Genomic DNA, 17,389 nt, shown 5'->3' with positions numbered 1-17,389 from the left:
TGTAGGTAGAAATAGTGTAAGAATAGCTAACATTTATCCAGCATGTATTATGTGTCAGGTACAGTTTTAAGCACTTTACATCTATTACCTCGTTTATATTAAAAGTGAGTAATCTGAAACAAGGGAAATTTAATTTACATGTATTACCTCCCACATTCCTGTGAGATTGTTATCCAAATTTTTATAGCTGAGGAACCAAGGCCCATTTAACTGGATCATTATCATTTGGTTAGTTAGTGGCATGGCCAGAACGTGAATACCAGCTGCCTCGCTCTGTATTTCTGCTCTTAAACACTACCCTGGACTCTCTGTCTATAAAAAACAGAAAGACTTCATCATCTAAATGAATTTAACAACAATAAAGAATAGCAGTTGACTAGTTTTTTGAAACAGCAAGATGATATTAACTTTGATCTTTCGTAGGGTCTCTGTGCATGCCTGTTGTGTAAACCCCAAGAATGCCCCATGGGGTTTGGTCTGGATTCATAAACCATGGTTTGGGTATTTAGCTGTGCTCTTCCAGATATTAGCACCTCAGAAAGGACAATTAGGTTTGATAGCAAAAGCATAAATATACTCCAAATGTCCTGTGTATCCCATAGTTTAGCTCATCATTTGCTAGACCATTGGTTCCAACTGAAAGTAGAACCCAACCTATTTTATATGTCAGAAACTTCACATTTAAAAAAAAGGCTCAGCATAGTGGCTCACACCTGTAATCCCAACACTTTAGGAGGCCAAGACAGGAGGATTGCTTGAGTTCAGGTGTTCAAGATCAACCTGGGCAACATAGCAATATCTCATCTCTACGAAAAATTTAAAAGTTAGCCAGGCATTGTTGCATGTACCTGTAGTCCCAGCTACTAAGGAGGCTGAGGTGGGACAGTTGCTTGAGCCCAGGAGTTCAAGGCTGCATTGAGACATGATTGCTCCACTGCACCCCAGCCTGAGCAACAGAGCGTGACCATGTCTCAAAAAGAATAAAAAGGAACTTCACATATCTTGTTCCCTTTGCAGAGAACATTATATTTCACTAATATGATTATCTTTCTTCTCCACTATAAAATACACACACACACACACACACACACTCACTCCTATCAGGTGCTCACAGCAGCTTATTCCTTTCTACAAAGCACTCATTCATATGTGTAATCATCTAAGCATTAATGCATTTACTTGTTTAATGCTCACCTTCTCCCTGACATTGTACACTCTATATGGCCAAGTGCTATGTCTTTTATATTTCCTGCTGAATTCCCAGTTTTTACAACCAGGCCTGGCACATAAGTGGTGCTCAGTAAACATTTGTTGACAGTATGAATAAATATATTCAGAAGTTGAACACAATAATCAACCTGCTGAGAAGTAAAGTGATAGGAGAAGAAGTACAGGGCCCGGAGTGTGGTCTTCTGGATTCTAGTTCCAGGTTTGTAATTAAATAATTGTGTGTAACTTGGGGAAGACACTTTTACTGACCTCAGCTTCTCCATCTGTGACATGATAATGAAGTAGCTCCCTAGAACATATATGCATATACATTGAGTATAATATAATTGAATACCAACCACTCTAATAAATAATTTTTATTCCTTGACTTACTTCTTCCTGACAGTAACCCTACAGGTAGTTACTGCTTTTTTTCTGTTTTTTTTTTCAAATGAGCTTACTGAGTCCACAAGAGGGTTATACATTTGCCCAAGGCCACACAGCTATGAAACAGACCTGACTCCAGAACCTCTAACAGCTCTTGCTATGAGGATCAAGAGAGATACTGGATGTAAAGTTGTTATGCAGTGTTTTAAATGCTAAACAAAAATAAAATTGCATATTATTAAGGCCCTTTAGTGAAACTCAGGTAAGATCTGAAGTGTCACTGGAGAGTGTGGGGAGGGAACTGTGGGGTTTGTCTCTTTTGTTTCCATTTGATAACATCTATGGCAATATTCTGCAAATAGTTGCCTTAAAGCACCATTTGTCACTCCATTCATTCATTCAAAATGCTTTACTGATTACACGCTAAGGGCCAAACGCTGTGCTTAGAGATGCCAATTTAAAGATGAATTAGATATGGATTCTTCTTTAGAAAACGCACTGTCTCCCTAGGTAGATGAGACATCAGCATGCTCTAAACCTTGCCACATGCTGACTCCTCTGAAAGTGTGGGCTAAATTCAAATGCATCAGTGGTGATACCGATATAAGAAAAGAGATGCATGTAGCAGGCTTCAGGACAGAGGAAGGACAGGTTGCTTCCAGGTGATGGGACCAGGGAAGGAAGATAAATGAGTATAATCTGGAAAGATAGGGGTGGTGAGGAGGAAACTTCAGGATATGGGGACAAAGGCAAGAGTGAGAAGAAGAAAGTGGCATTATTTAGTCAATTTCCACCTATCTTGGCCCAATGCCTCAGCCTCTTCCAACAGAGGGAGAACATATTCTTGGCAATTAGCTAGAGACCAAAAAAAAAAATCAATTTTTCGTCACCTTCTATGTGTTTGACTCACTACCACAATTTTATATATATTCTACCCTTTCTTCCTTCCCAAACCTTCTGAAGTTGGTGTTATTGCTGTTTTCAATATCGTAGAAGTACTAGTAATAGTACCATCATCAGTATCCTTATTACAAAGGTAACATAGGTGTAAATGAAGTAAATATTAAATATACCCTCTTTCCTATTCCTAGGATACTTCCAATCCTATTCTGCCCGGTTGATTACTCTTTTGATGTATATCCTTCTAGAATTTTTGCTACACACACACAGAAACCCTGAATGGCTATTTTTATGTTTGTTTATTTCAAATCTGAGATAATACCTTATCTATTTTTGGGCAACTTGCTTCCTTCATGAACCATGGACATCTCAATGTGCCATTACACACAGGAGTTACATGTTAGGTATTGCTGTCCCATTTTACAGAAGAGGATCCCCAAGATTCACAGAGGTGAATCATGGGCATAAAGTCCATCAGGTGGTAAACAGCAAGGCTGGTGTTCCAACCAGTCTTCTCTGCCTCCAGGGACTGGCTCCTTCAGACCACGTTTCACCAGCTGCCTCCAGGAACAGAAGACAGGAATTCACCTTTCATGTGACACATACCAGAAATGTGGACCTCAGCCACCCTGGGTCCTATTTGATCCCCAGGGCCTTCATTTGGCCCTCGAATAAAAACTTTATTTTTTTGTCTCCTTACCTTTCCCAGAATTCATAGAAGGACTTGGCTGGTGAAAGGCTGGTTGCTGAGAAGGCTACAGTGTGGCTAGGCTGCAGATCCCTGTTATTACATTGCCCCAGGTATTAATATTGTATATTTAGGCAGCTGTTCTCATCTGTGCCTGACAGTGGAATTTGTTCCATCAACATGACTATTGAAACCGCTGATTTTTGGATGCTTGGCCCCACGTAGTCCTTTGTAGCATCATAAAGCAATTAGATTTAGGCTTAGCATTAATTTGAATTATTGTCCAGTTTCCAGAATATATCTCCTGAAAATGTCATGACGATGTATTACATGTCTTTGGAGATATTAGGTATTGAATTACAATATTATGTCACCTTCTCCCTGACTTCTTTGTTTTTTTTTCTCCCTCTCTTTCAACATGGTATGATTTATGTTTCAGCTACCACCATGAGAAGCTCAGTATTTACAGAAGTAATGAGAGATGTATGTTAACAGAAGCAAAAAGAGAAAAATACAACAACCAGAAATCTTAGTGATGTGGATAGGTTTTCCTTGAAGCAAGCAGAATGAGAGGCAGCCATGTGTTCACAGAGCTCTGGAATCAGAGTCAGATAGCCTGCATTCTAATTTTGAATCATCAGTTTCCTAGCTGTGCAATTTAGGACATGTACAGTTAACCTCTTTTAGCTCCAATTTCCTTGTCTGTACAATGGGAATAAAAGTAACACTTACCCTCTACTGGTATTTCTAAGCAATAGCAGTAGTAAAAATATCCCATTTTCCATTTGCATTCAATGAGGAGGCACATACACAGACTTACATTTACCTTGCAAATACTGCAAGATAAGTGCTATTCACCCTCTTCTAGATGAGGAAGCAGAGAAAAGAAATATCAAGCATTTCCCAGGGTCACTCAAATGATGAATTGTCAAGGCACCTTTTGAATCCAGATGTGCCCACCTCAAGGTCTATGCTTTTTCCAGTGAAGCCATTTCCAGACAGAAGAGAGTAGAAAGGAAGAGATCTAGAGAAAAAGGAACACTTAACAAACATACACACACTGACACAAGAGACACAAGCAGGCAGGTGCATATGCCTAATTTGGTCAGTTGGCATCGAACCCACAGTGTGGTAATGAAAGAGATTTGGGGTAGAATTGCTAATATGGTTATTCTTAGTGCTCACAGTCGTGAGCTGTCTTTCCCAAACAGCTCCTGATGTTTCTGCAGATTTCTTGGGAAAGGCAGAAGGAAGCACATCTCATACAAAAGGGTAGACCCTAGAAGTGGAAACAGGCTGCAGGGAGCATAGTGAAGCTGGTGGGTCCTGTAGGCCACGAGGTGCACTCATTCATTTGTTAATTTACTCAGCTATTCATGTCTTACCACAAATTTTCATTCCAAATGTACTGCACCTAATATATGCCAGGCATACTTCTAGGACCCCACAGTGGTTCCTCACTCTTGCAACATGTCTTCAAGTAGGGTCCCTCATTCCCACCCTACGCAGATCATCCCAGGATATTGTGACAATCAGGGGAAAAGCTGCTAGGATAAGTCAGCCTAGAAGAAATGAGTCTAGCCTGGGTAGGTGAGAGCAAGGTGACTTTTTTTTTTTTTTTAATGAAACTAATATCTGGCTGTGTCCCAAGCAGGATCACCATGTTGCACAATTTCAGAAGGCACCATCTACATAGGACACATTATTGACAGAATTATCTGTGCTTATGTGTATGTACAAGTGTGTATGCACATAAACAAGGACATACACAATTATCAATTGTATATACACATGCAAAATATATAGTAATATGTATTATATATACAGACAGATATACAATTGTAAATAGAATGTGTAATTTATCATGTATATTTTATCCCTAGAATAAAAAAAAACCTGAAGGCCTTAGCCAGGAACTGTACTATCCATAGGCAATCCAAATGAATCTTATTTAATTTCCATAGAAGCCCTATGAAGTAAGCATTATTCACATTGTACAGATTAAGAAATGCCAGAGGCTTACCAAGACTAAGTGATTTGTTCTAGAATCGTACAGAAACTCAACAGCTGGGCCAGATTTAATCTGTTCCTATTAGACTCCTATCAAAGTTTCCATCTAAGTTCATGTCTTACTTGAGCAACTGACACAGAGAGAGATTTTTCAGTATTAGGAATTCAGAGCTAAATGACCTTTGGGTTTGGGGAATAGTCGTCAACCATGTTCATTCAAAAAGCACAAATCTTAGTTAAAAAAGAAATCCAACACTAAAATTGGGTCTGATGCCTAAATTCCCAATGAAGTCATAAGAAGAGTTCAAAAAATAAAGAAAGAATTAAATTAAAAGTAAACAGCTGCTTTCAACCTTTAGCCAAAATTCTTCTTTAAAAATTTAAATGATTAAAGAAAAATGAGAAAACATGTCATGACTTTATTCTTTTCCTACTGCCTAGTTTGGTACCAAACTGCTGTATTCTTGGAGGAAAAGATACTTTTTTGAATCTTCAAAACTTCAGACCTTTTTTGTCCAGACTCAAACACCCCTAACTCAACTTTGAAGCAAGATCATGGATACATAAAGGCATGCAGAATTCTGTGGCAATGTGTTTTCAGCCAGACTTTGATCACAAGTCTGAGGTAGGGAAGACAGAAAACAGTAGACACACATTTGCCTGGAGCAAATTTGGGCACAGCACTTCAGGAAGACGTCTATTTGGAAATAGGTGCATTTTGATACAGCTTTATTTGGAAACAAGTATATATATATACATATATATATATATGTGTATATATATATAATATATATATATAATTATATATATATAATATATATATATAATTATATATGTATATATACATATATGTATATATATGTATATAACCTAGAATACCCCAAATCCCAGTGGACTGTTCATCTCCATGGTCTTTTTTCTGGGATATGCAGTGATGAGATCTCAATGTCTCTTCTATGAAGTGGTCTTCTCACAGTTATTAGCATTTCCTACTCCCACTGGGCTCTAGCCCAGTGACAATTTCCCTCCACCAGGATGGTTCTTGATTGTCAGTGGAAGATACTGGCACAGACTCTGAGCTCTTAGAAGTTATGGCACTTGGATTCTAGTCTGGCCCTGACACCTGTGGCTCTTGGAGAGTCAGTTGACTTCTCTCACTTCCACCTCCCTCGTGACCAGAAGAGGTTGAGAGTCACAAAGTCCAGGTTCTAGCTGTGGCTACTTCACTAATCCCAGAGGGGATCTTGGGCACATCCCCTGCCCCTTTCCTTGACCATCAGTTTCCTCATCTCTGCAAAAGGGTCTGATTATAACATACATTCTCAATAAGGACATAACATCCCCAAAGAGGTAAAAATTGATCTTGGGGAGGGGGTGAAAATATTTTACTCTAAGTAGTGAAAGCATAGTATATAAACAGTACCTACGGTGTATACGCAGATATACAATATATCTCTGGTATTAAAATTTCATGGGTGGGAGGTGGTTAAGGAAAAATGTCTAAAAACACTTGATAAAAATATTAAAAGTTGAGAAACTCTGGACTAGAGAGACTCAAAGTTTTCTGATAGTCTGTAAAATTAGATATATAACTAGCATAGCACCATAAAATTCTAATCTGTTGTATAACGATTCCAGGAAACCCCAATCTTAACCAAGTTGCTATCTTCTTCAGAGCATGAAAAAAAGTACTTTCATGTAAAATTAACAGAAAGAGGTTGACTGTCTTTAAAATAGCCACTGGAACATCTCAGCATTTTCTTAGCTTCTTTCTTCGCTTTGTCATTTCCATCTGATTCACACACTTTATGGGTATTATAATAATCCCTCTGTCCATCCAGTGATGTTGGAAGTGTTTGGAACCAGATAAGACACCAGACTTGGTGTCTGGGGAGTGGATGAAAATAGCTTAGTTCAGACTTGGGTTTTTATCCTGAGCTCCACGAACCTCCAGGGGGTCCATCGATAGAACTGTGCTTCACTTATTCATGACATTTGTTATACTATAAATTTGGTTTTATACATTTGAAAGCTTTATTCTTAGAAGTGATTCATAGGTATCCCAAGAACAAAATAAAGGTTACTAAGTAGAGCAAATGTCAAGCTTGAGATATTTGCTGTCAGAGAAGTCAGAGGTGGCCAAGGGCAGTGGTTCACACCTGTAATCCCAACACTTTGAGAGGCCAAAGCGGGTGGATCACTTGAGCCCGGGAGTTTGAGACCAGCTTGGGCAACATGTCAAAATCCTGTCTCTACAAAAAACACAAAAAATTAGTCAGGTGTAGTGGTCCTGTAGTGTCTCTGTAGCCCTAGCTACCTGGGAGGCTAAGGTGGGAGGATCACCTGAGCCAGGGAGGTCGAGGCTGCAGTGAGTCATGATCGCTCCACTGCACTCTAGCCTGGGTGAGTTAGAGCTGTTTCAACAACAACAACCACAAACAAATAAACAACAACAACAAAAAGAAATAAGACAGAGGTAATTTGCTAGGGCTGCCATAAAGAAAAAAGTTTCACAGCCTGAGTTGCTTAAGCAACAGAAATTTATTTTCTCATGTTTCTGGAGGTTAGAAGTTTGAGATCATGGTGTCTGCAGAGCTGGTTTCTTCTGGGGCCTCTCTCCTTGGCTTGTAGATGGCTGTCCTCTCCCTGTATCCTCAGATGGTCATTCCTCTATGTGTACCTGTGCCCCAATATCCTCTTCTTATAAGGACATCAGTTGTATTGAAATAGGACCCACTCTAATGACCTCATTTAACCTGAATTACCTCTTTGAAGACCCTATCTTCAAGGACAGTCACATTCTGAGACAAGAGAGGTTAGAACTGCAGCATATGAATTTGGGCCAGAACACAGTCCAACCCATAATGAGTAGGAACCAGAGAAGAATAGAAGAAGGCTGGGGTTGATCCAAGGCAAAAGGAAAGAAGATGGCAGAGGAAAGAGAGCTGGGAGTGGAAGGTCAGGAAGTGAAGACAGAGATAACCGGAGGAGGAGTCTCGAAGATCCTTGTAGGAGAACCACCCCCACAATAATATTCCTCCAGAGTGGTTGCTCTCAGAGACTGTTTGCTCTCAGCTACCCAGGTTGCCTCTGCCCATACTCAAAAACCCTCAAGCTTGTTTTTAACCACATTTTTGCAGTTCGATCACCCACCCCTTAAATCCCCTTAAATAGTTTTCTGTTGAAGGTAGGTGGCAGAATGTATTAAAGCCCGACTTGGGGCTCTGTGGACCTGGGAGAAAGGTAAAAGTGATACATTCTTCCTGGGTCTGTCGAGCTGATAGTAGATATGATGTTCATTCCTGCTTCATCACACAGTTTGCTTTTCATCTTGTTCCCAGGAAGACGTTTCTCCCAGGTCCAAGACAGCTGGGACCCGTGGTATTCATGATGTAACAGAAGGAAGGGAATCTTTAATTATTTTTACCCAAAGAAAGACGGAAAATAAAAATGAAAGCTTTTGGCTAAAACAGTCTCTACACTTCATTTGTAAAGACCATCTTTTAGCCACATGTCTTTCATTACTCTGCTCACCATTTGCCACTGTGACCAGAGCCTTCTTTTGAAATCTCCTAGCCATGGTTCTCAGAGGTCTATTTCATGATGTGAGGTGTAATGAAAGGGATTTGCAGCTGCTGTCTGGCTCTCCAGGCAATTTTGTCTGGTGATACCTCCTTCCGTGGTATTTTTAGTTCTCATCTGTAGCCTTCTGTTTCTTTGGTGGCTGATGTGCCTCCGGCTTTTCAGAGTATACTACAGAGTGGCCTGAGCTCCCCAGCTCACCCTGATCTATGCTGCACAATTACAGAAGCAGGCTGATAATCAATGTAATTGAAGATCAGAGTTAATGAGGACCTCCGTGCCCGTGCAGTCCCCTGAGCAACGCTGGGCTTCAGATACTAGATAACGAAATGATTGGGCTGAACTGAAAATCCATTTGGCTAATTAGATGATGTATATTCCTACAAGTAAGTGGGAGAAAAAAAAAAATATATATATATATATATATATTTAAAAATAAGGAAACATGACATTTTGAAGTTGAGATTTTGGCAGAGATTTATTTCAGAGTCATTGCTCTCTGGGGAGATCTATATGAGTGTAGAGAGGAACTCAGAACAGTCAGTAAAGTGGGGAGGACACTTTTAATTTAAAGCCAAAAAATAAAACAAGGGTCCAAAGAAAAACTAGAAAAACAGGAGACACATGGAATAGTGCCTTTTATTCCTTTTCTGTGTAGTTTGTATTCCCAAATAAATGGAATTTATTCAGAGAGCTCTGCTAGACTTTCCTTAAACTTAGTGCTCTCTTTCTCTCTTGTTCTCTCTCACATGCCCACACTGAACCTCGACTTCACCCTAAGCACGACAGTGATTGTAGAGTTAAATGAAGCCGGGCTTTGCCTTCAAGAACTGCACAATCTGATGGGCAAATAAGTAAGGGAAGTGAGGGATGGGGGGAGGGGAGCAGACAGTCATGCTTTGCCTTAGATTTTTCATATCTGATCTTCCTTCCTGGGCTATAAGTTCTCAGTAGGCAGACGCCATATTTTACTCAACCAGAGCCTGCTGCAGGGCTTGGCGCATAGCCATATCTGAATGAATGAATGACACTCTAGCACAGCACATATAGGTGCTACATGAGTGAAATGCCTTGCAAATAATAAAGAGATTAAGAGTAGTGCAGCACAGTTTTGGAGTCTAGCCTTAAGGGGTAAATGCCACACAGGTGGCCACTTACTCTGGAGGAAACAGTTCATTATGTCATGGTCTCCTTTTCATCCTTCAAGATATGGCTTAAAGGCCAACTCTTCAATGTTCCTCTTTGAGCCCCCTTTTTCCTCTCCCTTATATCCAAAGACAATGCCTATATTTTTCAGGCAATTCTTACCACACTCTAGGTTGTATTTAAGATATCTGGGCAGATATTTGATCTCTTTTGTTTTATCCCTGACTTTCTCAGTGGATTCAGCCCATTTCTTAGTCCCTATGTCTATTTCTTACACAGGAAGGAGTTTAATCAACGTTGGGTAAATGATTACATTAAATTTGGCACAAAGTTACTTCTTTTCAGGCTCTGATATGGCACCTCCCTGCCGCACATCCTTGACCCTTCTCACTGAGTTTCTCTACCTGCCTCTCTACTTTTGCCATGCACATCATGAGCCCATTGGGTGAATAAGAGCTCAGGAGCCACAATAGTGATGTTCGACATTTAGTTTGGAACTGGGAAGATTCTGAAGGGCTAATCTTATATTCTGGCTCTCACAGAATAGAAAAAATTAAACTGTGGGATCAATGTGGAGGCATTTCTGCTTCACAATTCCATGATGAAGTGAATTGAACTTCCCTCTAGTCAAGCATGGAACTCTGATTTCATTAATGCACTTGACATTCACTAAAGTCCTAGTATGTGCCAGGCATTTTACTGAGAGTCGGATTGATAAGGACTAATGAGTCATGACCTCTTCTCTGTAGGAAATCACAGTCTATGAGAAAAAGCAAAAGCCCTCCAACTCTACATGATATGCACTAAAGAGGAATTCACAGACTACTGTAGACAGAGGAAAAGGACCATAAAAAGCAACTGACCAAAACCCCTGAGCCTCAAGATAGCTTGAAAAAAGGCAAATGTTCCAGCTTCGAAGGCTGAAAAATCTTGGTTTAAGTTCCACTTTGGCCACTTACTGGTTGTGCAAATTTGACCATGTCAATTTCTCTCTGAACCTCGTGTTCAATTGGAAGAAATACCTATCCTGCAAGGCTGTTGTAAGGATTAAATGATCAGGATGCATATCACATTCATGCCACAAATGAGCAGAGGACATTCAAAGGATAGTAACTCCTTTCTGCCATTAAACCAAATGTATAACTCTGCATAATATCTTTTTAAAGACATTAAGGATAAACTGCTGTCTTAGTTTGTTCAGTCTACTACAGCAGTTGGTTTATAAACAACAGAAATTTATTTCTTACAGTTCTGAAGACTGCAGATTCCAAGATCAAGGTGCTAAAATATTAAGTGTTTGATAAGGGTCCATTTCCTTATTCACAAATGGCCGCTTCTCCCTGTGTTCTCACATGGTGGAAGGAGTGAGGGAACTCTCTGGAGTCTCTTTGATAAGGACACTCATCCCATTTAGGGGCTCCACCCATGTAATCACCTCCCAAAGGCTCCACTTCCAAATATCACCACATTGGGGATAAGGTTTCAACATAGGAATTTGGGAGGACACAAACTTTCCATTTATTGTACCTGCTTTCAAGCCAATCTCTTCCATGGAGACCCATATTTCTCATAATTGAGAGAAATCTGTTTACTGGTATTGCATTTAGAGCTTCTAAGTTTATAAGAATTCAAAATAATAATCAAAATAGCTCCTGTTCCTTGAGATTTCACAGAGCTTGTAGTGGACATTGTGATGCTGCACTCAGGTTTCCAGTCAGCACCTAGGCACTTATTCCCCAGCTGCCAGAAATGTGGATGGTTGACCACTCTCAGCTGAGTCCTTTTTTGAGCAATGCCTTCCTTTGAAAGGGACCACTTCACACAAGATTATGTCCCCTCTCCAGGGATAGCTCACAGCTTATGACTAGCCATTGGGAGGATAGAAAGTCCTGATATCTGTGTCTTGATTTGGAACATCACTGAAGGACGATCCCAGCCCCAGAGCTCCCCATGGGATCAGCTGAGGGATTTGCTGTATGTCAGTTTGACCTCTCCCTTTGCCCAATCCCACTTTGCTCATCCTCTTACAAGAATATGTACCCCAAAACATCCTGAATGCCTGTGTCTGCCTCTGAGTCTGTTTTCTGGTGATTCTGACCTAAGACAAATGCATTGTCTTGTGTAATCTTTATATCAACCTATGAAAGGGGAATTGGTATCACACTTTTCATATAGGATAACAGAGGGTTTGTTTTTTTTGCCCAAGTTTGCAGAGCTGCTAAGTTAAAAAGTGAGGATATGAAGTCTTTTCTTGTTGATTCTATTCTCTTTATCACTGCACTGTGTAGCTTTCCTGAAGTAGAGAGATTAACCAAACTCAGCCCTGGGACACAATTCAATATCCATCTTTCAGTCTTTAGTGAGAATAAATACAAGAATTATCCATTTAAACAGCATGACTGTGCTTTTTTAAAGAAAAATCTGTAGTTGATACTGATGTTCTGTGCCTTCCTCAAGGACCCATGTGACATGTTTCTGCTTGGGCTTATTTCCAGGGGGGGAAATATGGCTTTGCAGATAGATTTGCATATCTTCTCCTGCCAGAAATTTGAAATATGGAATCCAACAGACTTCTTCCTTTTTTGCTTTAGCTGCCAAGGACTTTAGGGCCAACTTGAAATGTGGTCATTTCCTTATCTCAGTCCTGATACTGTCTATTCCCCCTACTTCGCAAAGACCCCTCTTTCTTTTGCACCAAAATTATGTTGTCCACTGTGTCTTAGGGATTTATTGCATGGGATGACAGAAATCATATGATTTGTATGAATTAGAGAAGATAATTATTGCCAATCATACTTACTATTTCCAGGGAAACTTCTCCTCCCACAGTCTTAGATGCTCAGACAGCCAGGTGTGGTCTGATGTGATCCCGCCTCCCTGGCCATTGCTTATTGGACCACAGCTGTGCACCGGAGCCAAGAGGAGTCCAACCATAGGTCAGCCAGCAGAGTAAGATGTAACCTGACAGATAGACCCCCATAGAACCCATATGATTCTTATTAACTGAGTCTGTCTTTGGAGAACTTGAATTGCATACACAAAGATGTGTTTCTTTGTTTTTACTTGACAGTGTGGTAGAAACAAGGAGAGAAGCTGAGTCATGCTAATTATAAAATACAATTTAAAGTCTCCTGCTGCTGCAGTCTCTAGATCTGCCATCAATCTAGACTCACGCTCCCTGTCCAGCTTTGTGAAGCCTGGTCCTGTCTGGGTACATATTTTTCCCCCTGTGAAATTCCGTCTTTGTTTTGTTTTATTGCTGTACATGCGTACACTCACCATTTGTAACTTACGTGCAGCCATCCTGAATGGGCTTCTGTTTCTTGCCTCCCAAAAAAAGTGTGTGTGTATATATGTGTGTGTGTACATGTGCATGTATGTGGAATATCTACATAGATAATTATACATTTATATGTAATATAGTACTATATACATATATGTATGTTTCCACATATATGTGGGATAAGGAACATTTTAGAGCAAATATTGGCCTACGCAAGTATTCAAGATGAAATGTTAGCCATCAGAAATGTTGAAAAATTGGTTGATAATAATAACAATGTTAATATTTAGCTTCTCCTGAAGAAAATCTGAAGATCTAGTGCCACTAGCCTTTAGTTCCATGTGGCAAGAGCTGCTGGAGCTGAGTCATAGCTGCTCCATTTTAATGGAGCCTACAGTGTTTATTGTATCCCAAACACCACCTTCTCCTTCCTATTGTTTTGCCACATCAGGGCATTTTTCTCTTGGGTGAGTGCTGCTCTTTTCCTTAGAGGTGCTGAGGATTTCTTTGGAAATCTCACTTTGTCTCTGTTTTCTCTATCTCAGTCTATCTCTCTATATCTTTCTGTCTTTCTCATAATAAAACAAAAACAAACAACACAAGCTAGGTGAGGAGGCCTGGATGCTATTTCCTTCACACTCAGCCAGTCTCTCCTATTGATGTTAGCCATCTGGCCCCTATGGACATCAATGACCCCTGTTCCAGAGGAGACACCTGAGTGACAGGGATATTAGCTTTTTTCATTTCCTTTGAAATTTAATGTTTAATCATTATTTCCTAGAATAAGTCAGGTGCCAGCTAAGCATTTTATCTACATGAATTTATTTCATTCCCCTATCGACTCCATTAGGTACATTCCATTAATATTCTCCTTTACAGAGGAAGTAACCAAGACCCAGGGGCACTGTGTGACTTGCCCAAAGTCAATGCCTAGTAAGGGCACATCCTGAATTTGACCCTACTTCCCTCTCAGTCCTAAGGGCCTATCTTTCATCACTAGGTTGAATTATCTCCCATGTTTGATTTGCCTCTATCTCCCTATGGGCTTGCAACACCATGACGGGCACATTGGAAGTGCACTTAGACAAATGAGATCAGATGACCTGGGGAATGTAGCTTGTACGCACCTCTCTGTGGTCTGTAGCATCAGCTAAGACCTTAAAATCAGTAAGAAAGTATCTGTCTCTCTGTTCACCCATAGGAAGCAGCTTCGTGGTGAGTGAAGGGAGCTACTTGGACATCTCCGACTGGTTAAACCCAGCCAAGCTTTCCCTGTATTACCAGATCAATGCCACCTCCCCATGGGTGAGGGACCTCTGTGGACAAAGGACGACAGACGCCTGTGAGCAGCTCTGCGACCCAGAAACTGGTGAGCTATGGGAGCCGGGATGGGGATAGAAGGTGGGAGAGGCTGGGTTGAAAGAGGCACTGTGCTCCCTCTACCTAAAGAACCACGGATTCTGAGCCATTGATAAGTGGCTAGATAAGAAGGCCCATCAATCTAATTAACACTAATCTATGTGCTGCCATTGCCTTTCAACGGAGGAAATTCTTAGAGAACCACAGACTCTCAGAGTAAGAAAGGACCACAGAGAACATCTGGCCTAGCTCCAGACAAGCAAAATGTCTGCACTTCAGATGTCCCTGCATTCAGAGCCTATCTTCTTCGTACTAGCTGGGTGATCTTGAGCAAGACACTGCCTACCTTTCAGTACAAGAGAATGAAAATAGCACCCAACCCACAAAACTGTCATTAGGATTGAATGAGATGCTGTGTGGAAATCTCATAGCATATTCATTAATTCACTCAACAGGTATTTCTTTAGTAGCCAGGCATATTTTTAGGTATTGGGAAGACAGCAGTGAACAAAATATGCAAAATCTCCACCCTCATGAAGCTTACATGCTAGTGGGGTAGACACTAAATATGCACTGTGGAATATGGTAGCCACTAGCTACATGTGGCATTTTATTTTAAATTAATTGAAATTAAATAAAAGTAAACATTCATTTTCCCAGTCATACCACCCAGATTTCAAGTGTTCCATAGCCATACACTAGCAGCCACACTGTTGCACAATATAGATATAGACTATCTTCATCACTCTGAAAATTTCTATGCGACAGTGCTGCAGTGGTCAAACAAGCAGGTAAATTATATGACTCTGTGAAGTGATGATAGATGCTGGTGTGGGGGAAGAGAATGATGTACAAAGCATGTGGAGTGCTAAGCTGGGAGTTTGGGTGGAGTTTCATTATACAGAAAGTGGTCAGGGGAGGCCTCTCTGAGAAGATGACATTTGAGCACACACCTCGAGATGGGAGAATAAACCATGTCAATATCCAAGGGACGCGTTCCAGGCAGAAGGAGGTAAAAGAGTCAGTGGCGTGATCTCGACTCACTGCAACCTCCGCCTCCCAGGTTCAAGCGGTTCTCCTGCCTCAGCCTCCTGAGTAGCGGGGATTACAGGCACGCGTCACCACACTTGGCTAATTTTTGTATTTTTGGTAGAGATGGGGGGTTTCACCATGTTGGTCAGGCTAGTCTTGAACTCCTGACTTCATGGTCCACCCACCTCGGCCTCCCAAAGTGCTGAGATTACACGTGTGAGCCATCATGCCTGGCCTAATGTGCTGTTTATTTAGCACTAGTAGTGGGGCCAGGATGCGGAGTGAGAAAGAAGGGGAGTAGGAGAAGAAAGCTGAGAAGAAGAAGTTTGGGGGCATGGTGGTCCTCAGGGCCTTGTATGGTATAATATGGACTTCAGATTCTACTCTGAGGAAGATGGACAGTCCTTGGGAGATTCTGAGTAAAGGAGCAACATGCTATGACCTGCATTTGAATAGGACCACTCTGGCTGCTGTGTGGTGAGTTGATTCAGGGGTGTTCAAAGGCCCTATTACTCTAATCTAGGCAAGGGTTGGTAATGGCTTGGGTCATGGAGGTAAGAGAAGAAGATGGTGAACAGTGATCAGATTCTGGATATATTTAAGAGTATACCCTCAATAGCATTTATTACTGGGAATAGAATGCAAGAAATAGAGTGGAGTCAAAGATTATCCCAAATTTTTCAGTCTGAACAATGGGACATATTGAGTTATTATTTACTGAGTCAGGGGATGCGGTGGGAAGGTCAGGGTTAGGTGAGGAAGATAAAGAGTGCTGTTTTGGGTGTAAGTTCAAGATGACTACTAAATATCAATGGAGAATGGGCATTTGGGTCCTGATCTAAGAGCCCCCTGCTAAATTGGGGTTCCAGTAGTAGAACCTCTAGCTACCCTGCCAAAATGGGAAATAAAGTGGGGCTGGGTGTGGGTGTTTACAGTTTGCCCTTTACGGGATACTTCTTTTACCTGGTGGGCAGCCTAAGAACTAGTTGTCTGATGGTGACCCAGGAGTCCCTCACACAGGAAGTTTGATTATACTGGCTGCCACCCTTGGTGGTTTATCTAACCTGTGCGCAGTTAATGCCTGCCTGACCATCAGTCTGGTGCTGGGAGCCTGCACTTGTGTTCTCCCCAACATCCAGGGCCTAGGATAGTCCCTGCTTTCTTCAAACAGAAGGCACAGATTCAATTAAACACCACAATAGGAAACAAGTTCAAAGATTAATTACTTACAGATCCTGAGTCAGGAAGGCAATCTTCTGTCCCTGGGTCACAGGAGGCAAGACAGGAGTGAAGAGTCAGGCAGAGAGAGAGAGAGAGAGGGAAGTATGTACTGGGGCATAGGATATGGGTCACTTTAAGTTCATGAGCAAATGTCTGAACAATACCTGTAAAGGAAGCGACAGGAAAGCAGGAAGCCCATCTGCTAGGTGGGAAAGATGCCTCTAAGTTCTTATCTCTGTCCACTGGCTTGGGCCATTTTGGTGTGGTGTTCTACTTCTGTTGTCCAGGAAGCAACCTTTGCTGTGTCATTTCCATTGCAGGCAGGTACCTGGATTGACCACATCGAGGAACTGGAAGGAAGTGTAGAACTATAAATTTTGTCAAGGGTGACTGAGCCCTACTTCTGATGGAAAAAATTAAACTTGTATTTCAAATGGGTGCCAAGACAACATAAAATTATAAGAATTCACGTCTGTAATCCCAGCACTTTGGGAGGCCAAGACGGGTGGATCACTAGGTCAGGAGATCAAGACCATCCTGGCCAACATGGTGAAACCCTGTCACTACTAAAA

General features: G+C 41.1%; 1 protein-coding gene across 4 annotated transcripts in view; it reads left to right on the top strand.

Moving 5' to 3' along the window:
- ASTN2 (astrotactin 2) overlaps positions 1-17,389 on the top strand; it is a 1,008,266-nt gene that overhangs the window by 396,690 nt on the left and 594,187 nt on the right. For all 4 annotated transcript variants that reach the window (XM_032164975.2, XM_032164974.2, XM_032164972.2 and 1 more), the window contains one exon: positions 14,407-14,574. In XM_032164975.2, coding sequence (XP_032020866.1) covers positions 14,407-14,574 — 168 coding nt within the window. The remainder of the gene's footprint in view (positions 1-14,406; positions 14,575-17,389) is intronic.

This window comes from Hylobates moloch, unplaced genomic scaffold (assembly GCF_009828535.3).
Source record: "Hylobates moloch isolate HMO894 unplaced genomic scaffold, HMol_V3 SCAFFOLD_10, whole genome shotgun sequence".
NCBI classification, from domain to species: Eukaryota; Metazoa; Chordata; class Mammalia; order Primates; family Hylobatidae; genus Hylobates; species Hylobates moloch.
This window is presented reverse-complemented; position numbering and strand designations above follow the sequence as displayed.